The sequence below is a fragment of the Geotrypetes seraphini genome, chromosome 7 (assembly GCF_902459505.1).
Source record: "Geotrypetes seraphini chromosome 7, aGeoSer1.1, whole genome shotgun sequence".
NCBI classification, from domain to species: domain Eukaryota; kingdom Metazoa; phylum Chordata; class Amphibia; order Gymnophiona; family Dermophiidae; genus Geotrypetes; species Geotrypetes seraphini.
Window position 1 is genome coordinate 186,374,964 of NC_047090.1, and position 18,268 is coordinate 186,393,231.

Here is an 18,268-nt window from a genome sequence, read left to right on the forward strand (position 1 = left end):
CCTGTCCAGAAGCACCTCTTCCCCACTCCCCCTGTCCAGCAGCACTCTTTACCTGCTCCCCTTGTCCCTCTTCCCTGCTCCCCGTGTCCAGCAGCACCTCTTCCCTGCTCCCCCTGTCCAGAAGCACTCTTTACCTGCTCCCCCTGTCCCTCTTCCCTGCTCCCCCTGCAGCCGGCTTCCTAGTGTCTTTGAACCGCTGATGCTCCTCTTCAAAGCAGCCAACTGAGGATCGCAGCCGGCTGTAGCGAACCTTGCAGGCCGCTCTGCACCTCAGTAGCACGTTCCCTCTGACGCAATCGCGTACATCAGAGGTAACGTGCTACCGAGGTGCAGCGCAAACTACAGCCAGCCGCGATCCTTAGCAGGCTGCTTTGAAGAGGAGCAGCGCCATTGGCAGCGGTTAGTGAGTGAGGGCGGGAGGGGAGAGTCGCTGGCGTGTTCCCTGCTTCTGTGTTCCAAAATGGAATTCGGCACGGAGGGACACAGCATGGTGGCAGCTATCACAAAACCCTAAGTGCGCATGCGTGCTTAGGGTTTTCTAATAGAGGATAATGCTAATCTCTTTTAACTTAGTTTTTCAGCTACTACTTTGAGGACCAAAGTTGCTTTCATTTGCTATCTAATGTGTTGAAGAAGTTGGTATTGGAGCAGTTAACAGATTTTGTTGTGAGGAAGGAAATTCTTGATAGGTTCCAGTTTGGATTTTGTCCAAAATGTGATACAGAGACGTTACTGTTTTTTAAATACTCAATTTAGTGCATGGAGAATTTGATAGAGGTTATCAAATGGCATTTTTTTTAAAGTTGTGCAGTCTTTGATACAATGAACAATTCGATCTTGTTGAATAATTTGCAATCTATAAGGGTTGAAAGTTGGCTATTAATAAGGTTTAAGTCTTTTTTGATGTGACGTTTCACAAGGAACTGATTAGACTTCTTGGATTATGATGGAGTCTCAGTTTTATTATTCACTATCTTTCTATTCCCAATTTGCCAATGATTATTTTGTCTTGGATTAATTATTGAATTTATGATGTGGATTTCTTGTTTTAGTTTAGATAGAGACATCTCTAGTATATGATCCATTAACATATGGATGGCTTCAATTGTTTTCCCCTCATTGTTGCCAAAACTATTATTTAAATTTTTGTGAACTTTTTATTTATCAATTGAAACATATTCACGATAAATTATTATTAAAGAAATCAGAGTATATGAAAACAAACAACAAAAAGAAATACTAGAATTAAACCTAGTGCAGAAAATAAACTCTCATAAACTGTTAGTTCAGAATAAAGAGGAAAGAGCATTAATCAGGCAGAGAAAAAAGATAAATACATGAAAAGAAGCAAAAGATGTTCCTGGATTTGATCGAAGTACACAGAATGTGGAGAACAGGAGAACGTTCATCGAGGGCTACTAAAGGGCTTATTAGAGACAAATGTTGAAAGCTGTGCTGAATCCAAAAAAACCCAAACCTAAAGAGTGATCACACATTTCCAGGGAAAACAACATAAGTTGCCAGCTGAGCTCTCATCCATCGAAATTTCCTTTTCTTCTTTGTCACTCTTGACACATTTATACTTTACAACTCATAAACAACATATCTTTAATTTTCAAGAATAGCTTCAAAGAGCCAACTGAACTAATAATGTAGCCGGTTCCAGAACCTCTAGAAAATTCTAAGAACATAAGAATAGCCATATTGGATCAGACCAGTGGTCCAGCTAGCTCAGTATCCTCTGGCAATGAGTGAAAAAAATATTTCATTTTGTTGAGTTCCCCAGTCTTTATAATTTTTAAAAGAGTAAACAAATGGATTCACTTTTACCCATTCTACGCCACTTCGGATTTTGGGGACTTCAATCATGTCTCCCCCTCAGCCTTCTCTTTACCTTTATCTCATACGAGAGGAGATCCATCACCCTTCTTTGAACCTTTTTGAATTGCGCTACCGCCTCCTTTTAAGCGGGCGGTCATTTTTTGGCTAAAACCGCTAGCGCACCTTAGTAAAAGGAGCCCTATATCTTTTCTGAGATATGGTGACCAGATTTCCATGCAATATTCAAGTAGAGGTTACACCACGGAGCAATACAGAGGCATTATAATATATTGTTTGGTTATTTTTCGTCCCTGTCCTAATAATTCCTAGCATCCGGTTTGCTTTTTTGGCTATTGCCACACACACTGGGCAGAAGATTTCAGCATATGGCCTATCATGACATGTAGCTCTTTCCTTAGATGCTGACTCCTATTGTGGACCCTAGCATCTAGTAACTATAATTTAAATAATTCTTCCCAAGGTGCATAAATTTGCATTTGTCCACATTAAATTTCCTCTGCCATTTGGATGACCATTCTTCCAATTTCCTAAGGTTTTAGAATATAAGAACAAAAGAATAGTCTTACTGGGTCAGACCAATGGTCCATCAAGCTCAGTAGCCCGTTCTCACAATGGCCAATCCAGGTCACTAGTACCTGGCCAAAACCCAAGGAGTAGCAACATTCCATTCAGAATCCTAAAGAATAGTAAGATTCCGGAACCCCACAGAGTAAAAAAAAGACTCTGGAACCCCGAAGAGTAGCAACATTTCATGCTACCGATCCAGGGCAAGCAGAGGCTTTCCCCATGTCTTAATAACCAACTATGGACTTTTCCTCCAGGAATTTGTCCAAACATTTCTTAAAACCAGTTATGCTAACCACTCTTTCCACATCCTCTGGCAACGCGTTCCAGAGCTTAACTATTCTCTGAGTGAAAAAAACATTTCCCCCCTATTGGTTTTAAAAGTATTTCCCTGTAACTTCATCGAGTGTCCCCTAATCTTTGTCATTTTTGACGGAGTGAAAAATCGATCCACTTGTACCCGTTCTACTCCACTCAGGATTTTGTAGACTTCAATCCTATCTCTCTTCAGCCGTCTCTTTTCTAAGCTCAAGAGCCCTAACCGTTTTAGTCTCTCCTCATACGAGAGGAGTTCCATCCCCTTTACTATCTTGGTCGCTTTTCTTTGAACCTTTTCTAGCGCCCCTATATCTTTCTTGAGATAAGGAGAACAGAATTGAATGCAATACTCCTTACCTATTGTTTCATTGTGTTCGTAAATAAGTTTTATATTATGTTTTGCAAACTTAGTCCTTTTGTTAGTTTTGTATGTTTATTTTATGTATATTTTAACTATGTATTTTGCTGATTTGTACATCACTTAGAATTTGGAATAGGCGATTAATCAAATTGTAAATAAACTTGAAAAAAACTTGAATGACGTTGCACCATGGAGCGATACAGAGGCATCCTTTTTTAAATAATTCCTAGCATCCTGTTTGCTTTATTGGCCACCGCCACACATTGGACGGAAGGTTTCATCATATTGTGTACGATGATACCCAGATCCTTTTCTTGGGCGCTAGTCCCCAAGGTGGACCCTAGCATCCGGTAACTGTGATTCAGGATATTCTTCCCAATGTGCGTCACTTTGCATTTGTCTGCATTAAATTTCATCTGCCATTTGGACGTCCAGTCTTCTAATTTCCTAAGGTCCGCCTGCAATTTTTCACAATCCGCATGTTTTAACAAGTTTGAACAGTTTAGTGTCATCTGCAAATGTAATCACTTCACTCGTCGTTCCAATTTCCAGATCATTTATAAATGTCTTCTTCAAATGTTTCACAGTCTGCAGGTATTTTAAGGTGAGTGGTTTGAGGTTGTGAGTTCAAACCCTGCGCTACTCCTTGGGCAAGTCACCTTTAATCATCCACCACCCCAAGTACATTAGATAGACTGTGAGTCCGCTGAGATAGATAGGGGGTCATTTCGTATCAAATCGTTCCTCATACGGACTCAAGGATCTCCCATATGAGGAACGACTGGGTAAGTTGCAGCTGTACTCACTCGAGGAACGCAGAGAGAGGGGAGACATGATCGAGACGTTCAAATATGTCACGGGCCGTATCGAGGTGAAAGAGGATCTCTTTTTCCTTAAAGGACCCACGGCAACAAGAGGGCATCCGTTGAAAATCAGGGGTGGGAAATTTCATGGCGACACCAGAAAATATTTCTTCACCGAAAGGGTGGTTGACCGCTGGAATAATCTTCCACAACAGGTCATTGAGGCCAGCAGCGTGCCAGATTTTAAGAGAAGATGGGATTGGCATGTGGGATCTCTTCATGGAGGGAGTTAGGGGGGTGGGCCATTAGGGTGGGCAGACTGGATGGGCCGTGGCCCTTTTCTGCCGTCATGTTCTATGTTTCTATTTGGCATGTGGGATCTCTTCATGGAGGGAGTTAGGGGGGTGGGCCATTAGGGTGGGCAGACTGGATGGGCCGTGGCCCTTTTCTGCCGTCATGTTCTATGTTTCTATTTGGCATGTGGGATCTCTTCATGGAGGTAGTTAGGGGGGTGGGCCATTAGGGTGGGCAGACTGGATGGGCCGTGGCCCTTTTCTGCCGTCATGTTCTATGTTTCTATTGAAAATCATCACCACTCAATCTCCAAATTGAATAAAATTTTGTGTGGATGTTCCCTCAAATGAAACCATGTACAGTTTTTCAGCTGGATCTCTATTGGTTTGAGACCTAGAGTCTGTCAAATGTAGGTCGCTCTTGGTAACATCAAAGGGCAGCTTTGTGCAGCCCAACAAAGCCTCAAAGAGAATTGAAATTTTACGGATTAATACAACCCCTGACACTAACTTCATTAGTGCTTTATACAAATTTTGGCCGTTGTTTGGGTGCAACTGTCTCAACTGTACTTCATTCATTTTTTTAAATTTTTGATATCACTTGAGAGAGCATCTTTTTTGCTAGAAAGGCCATTCTGTTTCATATTTGGCCAAAAGTTAGGTCACAAATGCATTCATTATTCACAGGCGTATACATGCAGTGGTCAAAAAGGACATCTTTGGCAGCCTATTACATAATATGCAAATGAGCTACAGGTGTGAACTTGTATGGTGCAGCTAAGCTTGGTGAGCTTGCCATGCTAACTCAGGCCCAGATGCACTAAAGTCAGCAATCGTTGCTAAACCATTTTTGTCTGCTTTAGTGTCGACCTGATATACAAAACGGCTCACCGCTTGTTTTTCCCCCTCGATCGCCCATTTTCCGATCCGGTCATGCAAATGAGCTAAAACCCCATTGCAAACTAGCCAAGTGATTGATGCACTGATAGTTCAGCTCCTTTTATAATGGGCACAGATGCCATGTGTGTGTTACACACAAACAATATCTGTCTCATTAAAAAAAGAAAAAAAGGCCCCGCCAATGTTGATAATGGCAATCCCTGATGTGCTCCCAACGAACTGGCACCGGCACCGGGAACCGACTTCCCCACCGGCGGCAGCGAAAACAGCAGGAGTGACCCACACGGTCTTACCAATCCTATTTAGCGCATCTGGCCCTCAGGTTATGACATCCACTGCTTACACGGACTCTTCTAAATGGCCTATTAAAATGGACCCTTCTCTTATTCAATTGTCAACCTGGCCAATATGTTGCTTTCATGTCTTATTGGTAGATTGGAACTATCTCTGAAATCTCCTCAGAACACAATAATGTCTTAATTAACCTTTTGCATCCACAAGGCCCTGCATGATCCCTTTGAAGTGACTGCGGAGCACGATTTGTCTTTGAAATTGTTACTCTTTCCTCACCATACTGTTCTTTGATCATATTAATGTTTCATCCTAATAAAAATTACAATTATTAGAAAGCCAGAAAATGTCAGTTCAAAGTTTCTTTCATTAGTCCAGTGCCTGTATACATTTCCAACATATTGTAACATTAAACGCAGTTTGAAACCTTTATGTAATTTTAGGCCCATTTTAAACTATTTGGAGTAGCAGGTCAAAAATGTGGCTCAGTGAATTTTGTAGCCAAAAAATTGTTCTTTCAAATGGTTCAAGAGAGAAAGAGATTGGAGGATGTACAGTTATGATATATTAAACTAGAATAGTTTCTAAGGTGTTTAACTATGTATCTTTCAAATCCAGTTTCTAATTTGGCTGAATGTTCATAATGTTTAGAAAACACTTTTTTTGGTCTTTTTATGAGACCTCAGAGCCACCACTCCTCCGTCCCACCAAGGTGTATATACGGGGAGTACAAGCAGTGAAATCCTCACCGGTCTCTTCAAAGTTTAAATACCATGCATTTCTTAGTGTGTTATTACTTAACTTAGTAATGGTGAAATCTTGTTTTTCATACGGACTGAACGGTAAGACCCGACATGTTTCACTAATGGATTTGAGGTTCACGGCTGCGGTAGTGCAGTGAAACATGTCGGGTCTTACCATTCGGTCCGTATGAAAAACAAGATTTCACCATTACTAAGTTAAGTCATAACACACTAAGAAATGCATGGTATTTAAACTTTGAAGAGACCGGTGAGGATTTCACTACACCTTGGTGGGACGGAGGAGTGGTGGTTCTGAGGTCTCATAAATGAGGTTTCAAAATGTGCTATAGTTTAACCGCCCCCCACCCCCTTGTTTTTTCCATTTTTCTACCAAAACGAAAATTGTAACTTTTTCATTTTCCCTCCCCACTCATGTTTGTATTTTATGAAAGTATATTGTCAACATGTTAGTTTCTTTGTATTATACTCTATTTTAATTTTGTTCATCGCTTAGTAATTTTAAAAAGCGATTCATCAAACATATTAATAAACTTGAAACTTGAAACATAAAAAGACAAAAAAAAGTGTTTTCTAAACATTATGAACATTCAGCCAAATTAGAAACTGGATTTGAAAGATACATAGTTAAACACCTTAGAAACTATTCTAGTTTAATTGGTCAGATTTCTAAGGAAGTAATCAGCCTTTTTACACAAGTTTGAACAGTTATGATATATGACATTAAATATAGGTAAACATTTGCATACATTTTTTTCAACAATTCATGGGGCAGTAACTGGCCGTAATCTCTTCCAGTTCCTAAAATCTGAGCCCTATTGTGATATAGTACATAGTAAATGATGGCAGATAAGACCCGAATGGCCCACCCAGTCTGCCCAACCATACATGCTCCATAAATTAATTTAGCTTAAATGGTCCTGTTTCTTAGATATTTCTGGGCCAGAAACCAGTAGTGTGCTTAGGTTCTGTCTCCATCAAAGCTCTCTCCAGCCCATCTTAACCATCCCAGTTGTCGAAGCCCTCCCCAGCCCATCCTCAACTGAATGTCCATATACAGGAGCTATGTTGTGTCAAATATTTGCCTGTACATTCCACAACAAACTTTTCATTAACATTGTGGTCCCCCAGATATAAGCCAAAGCATGCACCAATGATCTGAGTGGAATATTTGGGTTTAGCACCAAAGGTTATACTAGAAATATGACTTTTATCTTGGTTGAGCAACTATCCTTTCCACTACCTGAATCAAAATTTGATGTTTTTTTCATTATCTTCCATGGAATGAAAAAAGTGGCCCCAATAACAAGGCCCCTAACTTTGGAAGAAGTTGAGATCCTGCTCTAGGCGTTTGCGCATATTCATGGCATGTCCTATTGTATAAGTACCTCCAGTAAACATTTGATCAGCTTCTGAGATGGTCAAGTGGGGAGGGCCCATAGGAAAATGCTTGAGTACCTGATTGTAAACCTTGTCCAGGCAGTATATCAAATCGCAATTCCTTTCCCTTTAGCAACTGTGAATAGTTGTGTATCTACAGATTTAATCCCCTCACTTGTTCTGATTTCCAGATCATCCGTCTGCGGCACTCCATTACTCACCCTCTTCCACTGAGAAAAATGGCCATTTAGCCCTACAATTCACCAGAACATTGCCTCCTATCCCATGGCTTTTTAAATTTCTCAGGAGTCTCATGAGGGATGTTGTGGAAAGTTTTCTGAAAATCTAGAAACACTACTACTAATAATAACTTTATTTTTCTATACCGCCATAATCTTGCGACTTCTAGGCGGTTCACAGTGAAGAATAGCTGTACAAACAGCGATTACAACATACAGATGGAGAAGAGGTCACAGAGCGGCCTGTGATTACATGGTGCAGATTAGTAAGAAGAAAGGTATACATAGGTTACAATAAAGTTTTAACATGTTACAATAGAAATGTTGTAAAAAGAGCGAATAGCAGAATACAAATGGAGAAGAAGCCATTGAGCAGTCAGAGAATACGAAGTACAAAGTACCGTGAGAAAGGAAAAAGTGGATTCAAGTATGATGAGTAGTAACTTTAAAAAAGGGGGGGAGGAAGAACTTTATCCACATGTTTATAATAATAATAATAATAATAACTTTATTTTTCTATACCGCCATAGTCAGGCGACTTCTAGGCGGTTAACATGGTAAGAAGGCTGGACATTCAGCGAATTACAAGAGGTCTTAATGCAATACAATAATTCTGCATACTATACAATACAATGAGTCTAAATACAGTACAATACAATACAATGAGTCTAAATACAATACAATACAATGAGTCTAAATACAATACAATGAGTCTAAGTACAATACCATTCAATGAGTCTAAATATTTTACAATAAACTAAATGGGAAACTTACGTTTTACTTGGAGTTCTATGGGTTATGAATACCTGAATACTTTAGTATTAACATATTAATTGGAGTTCTATGGGTAGAGAGTACCTAATACGTGGAATGGAACTTCTTAAGAGAAAGAAAGGTGGTTACAGGGGGGAAGTTCTAGAGAGGAAGGGGACTGTTTTAGTCAATGAATTTGGCGTAAAGGGCGGTTTTGATCGATTTTCGGAATGCACTGTACGTCAGATTGGGTTCGTTTATGTAATTTTTCAGCCAAGCTTGCTGTCTGTTCGCTTGGAACTTAAAGGTTCTGTCCAGGAATGATTTATATCTGCAGCCTGTAATTTTTGGGTAAGTAAAGAAGTATTTGTTTCTGGTTGCTCGCGTGGGGTTATGTAGGATGAAGTGAGTTTGCAGGTAAGAAGGTGCTAGTCCCCCAGACTTGCCTGAAACAGGTGCACGCAAATTTTAATAATATCCGCGCTTCCATTGGCAGCCAATGCAGCTTTTTATAGTAGGGGCTGATGTGGTCATTTTTTTTTCAGTCCGAAAATTAGGCGAACGGCGGTGTTTTGTATTAATCTCAGTTTTTTTATTGTTTTTTGTGGGATGCCCAGGTAGATGATGTTGCAATAGTCAAGAATGGATAGGATCAGCGCCTGTATCAGCAACCTGAAAGATGTAGGGTCAAAGTATTTTTTATGGTCCTTAGTTTCCATAGCGTGTAAAAACATTTTTTCACTATCAAGTTCGTGTGGTCAGTCATAGTTAGGTGTGTGTCTAGAGTGATACCGAGTATTTTTATGTTTTTGGATATTGGGTATTCGCGATTGTTTATTTTTATCGAAGTTCTCGTAATTTTGTCGTTAGGACTGGCCAGAAAGACTTTTGTTTTCTCTGCGTTTAGTTTCAATTTGAAATTGGTGGTCCATTTATTGATTTCGGTCATTATGTTTGAGAGGTTGTCTACAATTTCATTTGTGATGTCGTCTAGGGGGATTAGAATGGATATGTCGTCTGCATAAATGTAGTGTATTAAGTTTATTCTCATGTTTATTCACCCTTCAAAGAAATAAAGCAAATTGGTGAGGCAGTGGTGTACTAAGGGCAGGAGGCACCCTGGGGGGGCAGAGGGGTGGCGCTCACCCTCCTCTCTGCACTCCCGCTCCTTCCCGCCCTCCACTCCACCCTCGTGTTCTCCCTTCCCCCCTTAGCTCTGAATCTTCATCAGCGCAATTGGCTTCTCCGCAGCATTCTCCTCGCACCAGAAGTTCTACCCCTTTTCCACCATGTTTCTGTTTGTATGTTCTTTGTTTTGTTAATATTTTAATTGTCTGGCTTCCTGTAATTTTATGATGCACTTCGCTTAGATATTTTTATAAACAATTTTATCAAATTTTAATTAAACTTGAAACTTGGATTTCCCTCTGATGTCACTTTGAGGGATAAGGGGTTTGGGCGGGACAGAGGCGTGTCAGGCAGTTAGGCATGTGGGATCTCTCAGAGAGAGGAAGAGATAATGGTTACTGCGGATGGGCAGACTAGATGGGCCATTTGGCTTTTATCTGCCATCATGTTTCTATCATTTATACACGTGATTGCCTACAGCTAGATGTGAGCATTTACAATAACCATGGAGGTGGCTGGATTTACAATACGAGGAGGCACTAGAAGAGAATGACATTGAAACAATATCAAAACATAGAATTTTGTTTCTCCAAATTGGCATAGAACGAAATACGATAGCGCTCTTTTCAGCTCCATTGGCAAAATAATGCTCAGAACATAGGAAGTTGTTGGTTGGGCTGAGAACTTTTCAGCACCTCTTCGTATGTAATAAAAGTGAGCCAAGTATAGGGCAATCAAGCCCTTGTGACATCACTGATGAGGTTGGTTCTTATTGGTGGAATGAGACATTATGACATCAGAATCTCAGTTCTGGTTATCAGAGACTGAAACTCTTTATACTACCAGGGGGTGTTGAAACGTTCTCAGCTCTGAAACGATGTGAAAAAACATAGAATTTTGTTTCTCCAAATTGGGATGTAACGAAATAACATAACTTTCTTTTCAACTACAGTGGCAAAATAATGCTCAGAATTTAGGAAGTTGTTGATTGGGCTGGGAACGTTTCAGCAGCCCTTCATAATATTTTAGAGCAGAAGTATCCTAATGGTTAGGGCAGTGGACTGAGAACCTGAGGAACTGGGTTCACTGGCTTGCCCACTGCAGCTCCTTGTGACCTTGGGCAAGCCACAAGTCTCCATTGCCCCATGTAGATAGTGAGACAACTAGGGACAGAAAAAGGGCCTGTATATATTATATGTAGACCGTTTTGTTTGTACCACGAAAGGCAGTACCGTATTTTCACGCATATAAAGCACGCGTTATACACGATTTTTACAAACCGAGTATAACCATGCGCGTTATATTCGTGAGCGCCTTATCCTCTTTTTTTTTTACATAGTTCCCCCCCCCGACGTCTGATTCACCCTGAAGGACCGCTCGCACTCGAACCCGCACCCCCACCCCGAAGGACCGCTCGCACCTCCACAGCCTCCCCATCCCCCATCATGTAGAAGCTGCCTACCGTCGTCCTGCTGCTTCCTCTGCCGGCGGTCCTGCCTCTTCTCTTAGCCCTGCATCTATGCTGCTTCCTCTTCCGGTGGTTCCGCCGGAAGAAGAAGCAGCGTAGACGCAGGGCTAAGAGAAGGGGCAGGACCGCCGGCAGAGGAAGCAGCAGGACGATGGTAGGCAGCTTCTACATGATGGGGGGGGGGTGAGGAGGCTGTGGGGGTGCGAGCGGTCCTTCGGGGTGGGGATGCGGGTGCGAGCGCGAGCGGTCCTTGGGGGTGGGGGTGCGAGCTGTCCTGCGGGGGGGGGGGGGTGAATCGGACATCAGGGGGGGCATCAGGCTTTCAGGGTGGGGACAGGACTTCAAGGGGGGACAGGACTTCAAGAGTGAGAGGAGAGTCAGGGCGGGCTAAAGGAGAGTCGGGCTGGCCAGAGGAGAGTCGGGGCGGGCGAAAGGAGAGTCGGGCAGCAACGGGAGAGTCGGGACGGTATGCGCGGTATAGGGGTATGCGCGGTATATAAAAATTTATTTACATAAATTACAGTTTCCCGCGTGCTATACCCGTGTGCGCGGTATATGAGTGAAAATACGGTATATCAAATGCATGAGCTTTTACCTTTTATACTTAGCATGCATCATCGTGCTCTTAAATTTCACTAACCTTTTGAGTTAACCCTCCTGTGCACCTTTCTCCACGGGCTTGCATCTTTACCTTATATTATGAAATATTCTATCTCTGTAGACTAAGCTGCAGTGGCTGTGTGAAGAAGCAAAAGAGCGGGAGGGTAAAGAGAGAAAGCTTCGACGTCACCTTCAGCAGAGCCGTGAGCAGCTCAAGGACTTGGTCTCCAGCAAGGATGCAGAACGTCAATCTTTCATGCAACAGCTATCCAAAAAGGAGGAACTTTTGGAAGGCGTGCACAGGGATAAGAAAGGTGATTTCTGAGAATTTATGAACCTCCCCAGCTCTGTATAACCTCTGTAGAATATGGCTGTGTGCTGGTCACCAGGTAGGGTGGACGGATGAGAGGAATCTTGAAAGGAAGAGAAGTAGAGAATAGGTGGAATATAACCCCTTTCAGTGCAATCGATAGTAGTGGCTGCCATATCTCAAAAAAGATATAGCGGAATTAAAAAAGTTTCAAGGAAGAGCAACCATAATGATAAAGGGGATGGAACGCCTCTCATATAGTACATGACTGCAGATAAAGACCTGAACGGTCAATCCAGTCTGCCCTATAATTATATGCTTTAAACAATGTCATGATTACACTATTTTTGGCATAAATGAAAAAATTATTATGGTTTGCAAAGTTAAACTACATATCCTATAAAACCACTAGAACATGAAATAGAGCTGTAACAATAATCTTTATAAATATTCTTGGGTGTGATTTTTTTTATTATTTAATCAATTACTATTATTAAAGGAGTGGCTTGCCTTAGGAGATGGAGCTATACACCCTATATTTTGTCTGCTCCCAATTACATCTGCTCCTGCTGACATCATAGGCATCCAACCCCCTCCTAACTACACTGTTCTAACATATGTAAATACTTTTCCTTTGTTAAACAAATTTGCAAAAAACTGTTTTTCTAAAAAGACAGATAGGGATATTGCCCTGTGCTGCCTGAAAATCACTATACTGATACAGCCTTCATTTAAAGTTTTCAACACAATACAGAGATTTCAAATTTGAGATCGGCAGACAGTGCAAATGCAAGATTACTTGCAAAAGCTTGCTAGCTTATATATATATATATATTTTTTTTAATTGAATTTTAATAAACGTATAACAATGCAGAACTGAATGTAAGCAAAATAGCACACACAGGAAATAAAAGTCCCCAGCCCAGAACTGGCCAAACTAATACAGACTGCTAGCTTATCAAGTTTATTAAAACATTTTTTATACCGCTAATTCAAGTTTCAAAGCGGTGTACAACATTAATAAAAAGAAACAATATAAGTGGGTATTAAAATATAATATAATACAATACAATATATTTTATTTTTACATTGATCAAAGGTGAGAGGCTGATGGAGATAAAATTTTAGCACTTGCTTCAGTGTGGTGCGGCCAATGGCAGTGTCTGTATGTGTTACAGTGTTATGGTATATTTGCTTTTGTATCTTCATGGTCAGTTCTATAGTATTCTACAGTATTTGAATTATATTGGTAAGGTGTATATTGTATATTAATGCAAGGACTGCAATACCTAGCTTGTTTTTAAAAGCAATCACAAATAACAGATAAGTTTTATTCGGAGAAAATGAGAGCCAGAAAGCCTTGAGCATGCGCAGATGTTCAAGGCCCAGTCCGGGAAGAGGCAGGATCTTTGGGCACCGGCACCTCCTGTGGGTTGGTGCTGCGTGCCGGTGCCAGATTGGGGGTAAGCCTTCAGTTTGGGCGGGCGGGGGATGCCGGTTCGTGTGTGTGTGTGGGGGGCGGGCGTTCATGAGGGGTGGCGATGCCGGTTCACGGGGGGGGGGGGGCGTTTGACGGCGGGAAGGGCGATGCTGGTTCGCGGGCAGGGGAACTCGCAAATCAAGTCAATGCTCGTTTTGCGAGTCACAATTTGCGAAAATGTTTTGCTCGTTTTGCAAAACACTTGCAAACCGCGTTACTCGCAAACCGAGGTTTGACTGTATAATGGAGAGAAGGAAATGTGTCAAATTAGGTAAAGTGAATATGGAAAAAGAAGTCCATAGGCCATTATTGAGATGACTTGGGGAAATCCACTGCTTATTCCTAGAATCCTGAGGTGGCGGAGCCACAACCACACTTCTGAGTCCAAGGTAAGTACCCATACTATACAAGAAAAAATGGGAGTCACACTAAATCAGAAGGGAATCTCTTCACAGGGACTTAACAACAATAAGGTATGGAGGGCAATGTATGTTAATGCACACAGTTTGGGCAACAAAATTCTGGAATTGGAGACTGAAATAATGAACGCAGACCTAGATGTGGTGGCAATATCTGAGACTTGGTTCACGGACTCGCACGGGTGGGATATGGTTATACCGGGCTACAACTTGCTTCGTCGAGACAGAGAGGGAAAGTTAGGAGGAGGGGTAGCACTATACATTAAAGAAAACATCAAGACTACCAGAATCACAGATGTTAGATACTCCGGGGAATCCCTCTGGGTGAACCTGGCCAGAGGGAACGAAAAATGCTTATACCTTGGTGTGGTATGTAGACCTCCTAGACAACAGGAAGACAAGGACATAGAACTGATCGAGGATATAGAGAACATCACTTTGCGCGGGGACACAGTTCTGCTAGGAGACTTCAACATGCCCGATGCAGATTGGAACACATTCTCTGCGACCACCTCTGGCAGCAGAAGAATATTAACCTCCATAAAGGGAGCACGACTCAAACAAATGGTACTGGAGCCCACTAGAAACCAGGCGATACTAGACCTGGTACTCACCAACGGAGACAGCGTCACAGAAGTATTGGTAGGAGATACGCTGGCCTCCAGCGACCATAACATGGTATGGCTTAACCTCAGATGGGGTTTCTCTAGATCAAATACAGTGACGAGAGTCCTCAACTTTAAAGGCACAGACTTTGAACGCATGGGAGATCTTGTCCACCGGGAGCTGCAAAACCAAGCACAAACCGACAACGTGGAGAATATGTGGTCGACTCTGAAATCCACCCTGCGTGAAGCAACAAATCGCTATGTAAAAACGGTCAGCAAAAGTCGGAGAAACAAGAGACCCCAGTGGTTCAGTACTGAAATTTCGGACCTCGTTAAGGAGAAGAAAAAAGCATTTATCGCCTACAAACATTTAGGAAAGCAGGAGGCAAAAGAAGACTATCAGGACAGGTCTAAAGCTGTCAAGAAGGCAGTCAGAGAGGCCAAGCTCCGAATAGAGGAGAATCTAGCGCGGAACATTAAGAAAGGGGATAAATCCTTCTTTAGGTATATTAGTGACAGGAAAAGAAACAAAGATGGGATAGAACGACTCAAGAAATCGGACGGGAATTATGCAGAATCGGATTCCACTAAGGCCGAGCTACTAAATGAATACTTCTGCTCGGTTTTCACCTGTGAGGCACCGGGATCCGGTCCACTTTTACAGACAAGGGAAAGCCAGAAAGACCCGTTTCAAGACTTCAAGTTTACGCCCAGTAGCGTCTACTGCGAACTTTCAAGACTCAAAGTGAACAAAGCCATGGGACCAGACAACCTACACCCCAGGGTGCTCAGAGAGTTGAGTGAAGTCCTGGCGGAACCATTGTCTGTGCTCTTCAATCTCTCCCTAAGCACGGGAAGAGTCCCCTTGGACTGGAAAACAGCTAACGTTATTCCACTCCACAAAAAGGGCTGCAGGACAGAGACGGCAAATTACAGACCGGTAAGTCTCACATCCATAGTATGTAAACTCATGGAAACACTGATCAAACAGAAACTTGATACAATACTGGATGAAGAAAATCTACGTGATCCCCATCAACATGGTTTTACAAAAAAAAAAGAAATAATAATAAAAAAAAAAACATGGTTTTACCAAGGGCAGGTCCTGCCAATCAAATCTGATTAGCTTCTTCGACTGGGTAACAAGACAACTGGATGCCGGGGAGTCCCTGGACGTAGTGTATTTGGACTTCAGCAAAGCTTTTGATAGCGTCCCACACCGCAGGTTATTGAACAAGTTGAAATCGCTGGGATTAGGGGAAACACTAGCTGCATGGGTTAAGGATTGGCTGAGAGGTAGAATTCAGAGGGTGTTGGTAAATGGTACCCCATCCAAAACATCGGATGTGACCAGTGGAGTGCCACAAGGCTCGGTCTTAGGTCCAATCCTATTCAACATATTCATAAGTGATATGACCCAAGGGCTCAGAGGAAAAATATCATTGTTCGCCGATGACACCAAACTGTGCAACATAGTAGGTAAAAGCACTATGCCTGACAGTATGACGCAGGACCTACTACTATTAGAACAATGGTCATCGACTTGGCAGCTCAACTTCAATGCTAAAAAATGCAAAGTGATGCACCTGGGTAAAAGAAATCTGTGCAGGACTTACACGTTAAATGGTGAGACCTTAGTTAGGACCACGGAAGAACGGGATTTAGGAGTAATCATTAGTGATGACATGAAAACTGCCAATCAAGTGGAAAAGGCTTCCTCCAAGGCAAGGCAAATGATGTGTTGTATCCGTAGAGGTTTTATCAGCAGGATGCCAGAGGTCATAATGCCACTGTACAGATCCATGGTGAGACCTCATTTGGAATATTGTGTTCAATTCTGGAGACCACATTACCGGAAAGATGTGCTGAGAATGGAGTCTGTTCAGCGGATGGCCACCAGGATGGTCTCGGGGCTCAAAGATCTTCCGTATGAAGTAAGGCTGAATAAATTGCAGCTGTACTCACTTGAAGAACGAAGAGAGAGAGGGGACATGATCGAGACATTTAAATATATCACGGGCCGTATCGAGGTGGAAGAGGATATCTTCCGTCTTATAGGACCTTCTTCCACCAGAGGGCATCCGCTGAAAATCAGGGGAGGGAAATTTCATGGAGACTCCAGAAAGTATTTCTTCACTGAGAGGGTGGTCGATCATTGGAATGAACTCCCACGGCAGGTGATTGAGGCCAACAGCGTGGCAGATTTCAAAAATAAATGGGATATTCATGTGGGATCTCTAATAAGGTAAGGGCAGGAGGTTGGTGAGCAAACTCATGGGGGAAGGGTCACTGGAGTGGGCAGACTTGATGGGCTTTGGCCCTTTTCTGCCGTCATTTTTCTATGTTTTCTATGTTTCTATGTAAAATCTGTTTTACTACTTGGGATCTAGCTAGAATTCTTTGAGATCTAAACTGAAAAGAGAGCTTAGGGATATAAATGGGATGAAATTAAGTTTGGAGGGTAGAATGTCGACCGTGCGTGCTAGGATCGGAGCACCAATGATATCTGTGGCCTTGCCTAGTATCCTGTGGTTTTGTGTGAGGAGGATGAATTATAAGAAAATGTTGAGAATTCAATTATTTGTCAATGTCTTCTTATGCTAAAGTATATTTCAGTTGATAATCGCATTTTAGAATTTTTTTTTTGACACAATGTATGATTTAAAACTTGATTGTATTTCTGAATTGATTGAATTTGCGCTCAATCCCTTTTTATAACCGGGACGATTAATGATGTTGTTTAGACATGTCTATGTTATATGTGACAGTTGTAGGGAAATAAGATTTTATGTTTGTGATATGGAAAGCGCATAGTTGTATGCAGTATATAAATTTTTGAATAACAAAATACTTGGGACCTGGGTTGGCCTCTGTTGGAAACAGGATACTGGGCTTGATGGAATTTCGGTGTGTCCCAGTATGGCAACACTTATGTTCGCACACTTTCTTGAGCCACTACACACTAGACGTAGTGGCTGTGGCTCGAGGCATCTGGAAGTGCGTGGGCATCGCCGTGATGATGTCCGCCCATGCGCGAAGGCCCTGCAGATGGGCCCTGAGACTCCAGCGGGGGGTGCCAGTAGAGAAGAGGGCTGGAGAGAAGGAGAGGCGCTGGCACCGGCTGGTTGCCTACAAGACATGCCTCTCGCCATGCAGTAGGCAGTCAGCCTGCGCTGGTGCTTCTGCTCCCCAGTGTGCCGTGGCACACCTGAAATCTCAGGAGGCACACAGTTTGTGATATACTGTTGTAACAAGTGAGCCTGAAGAAGTGGCCAAAGGCTATGGAAAGCGAATTATACTATTACTTGGGATAATAAAGGGTGGTGGAGGAGACATGCATTTGATCAGACAGATAAAGACCATATGGCCTATCTAGTCTGCTTAACCATGCCATCTGCAATCCCCTCCTCCCCCTCAGAGATGCAATGTACTTGTCTCCACCTCATCCACCGGGAGGCTGTTTCAACGCATTCACCACCCTTTCTGTGAAAAAGCATTTTCTGAGTCTCTCCCTTCATCCTGGGCCCCCTCAATCCTTTCGACTGAAGGAGACTCTCCTCATGCGCACTTATGCCATCTGCTGGCCTTCCAGAGAAAGAAATGAGTCTTTGGAAGCTTGTGTCTGTTCTTGAGAAGAACCATACCCTCTTTCTTATTCTGTCCCTGGAAATGAAAGCAAGGCCAGCGGGAGAGTTGTGCAAGTCTTAGGTACACATACTTTTTTTCCACCGGAGCAGCCCGAAGAAGACA

The 18,268-nt window shown here is 42.4% G+C and overlaps 1 protein-coding gene across 3 annotated transcripts in view; it reads left to right on the forward strand.

The window, feature by feature from the left end:
* The window catches only part of CEP128 (centrosomal protein 128), a 532,978-nt gene that overhangs the window by 238,334 nt on the left and 276,376 nt on the right, over window positions 1-18,268 (forward strand). For all 3 annotated transcript variants that reach the window (XM_033953417.1, XM_033953420.1, XM_033953419.1), the window contains one exon: window positions 11,823-12,015. In XM_033953417.1, the coding sequence (XP_033809308.1) occupies window positions 11,823-12,015 (193 nt within the window). The remainder of the gene's footprint in view (window positions 1-11,822; window positions 12,016-18,268) is intronic.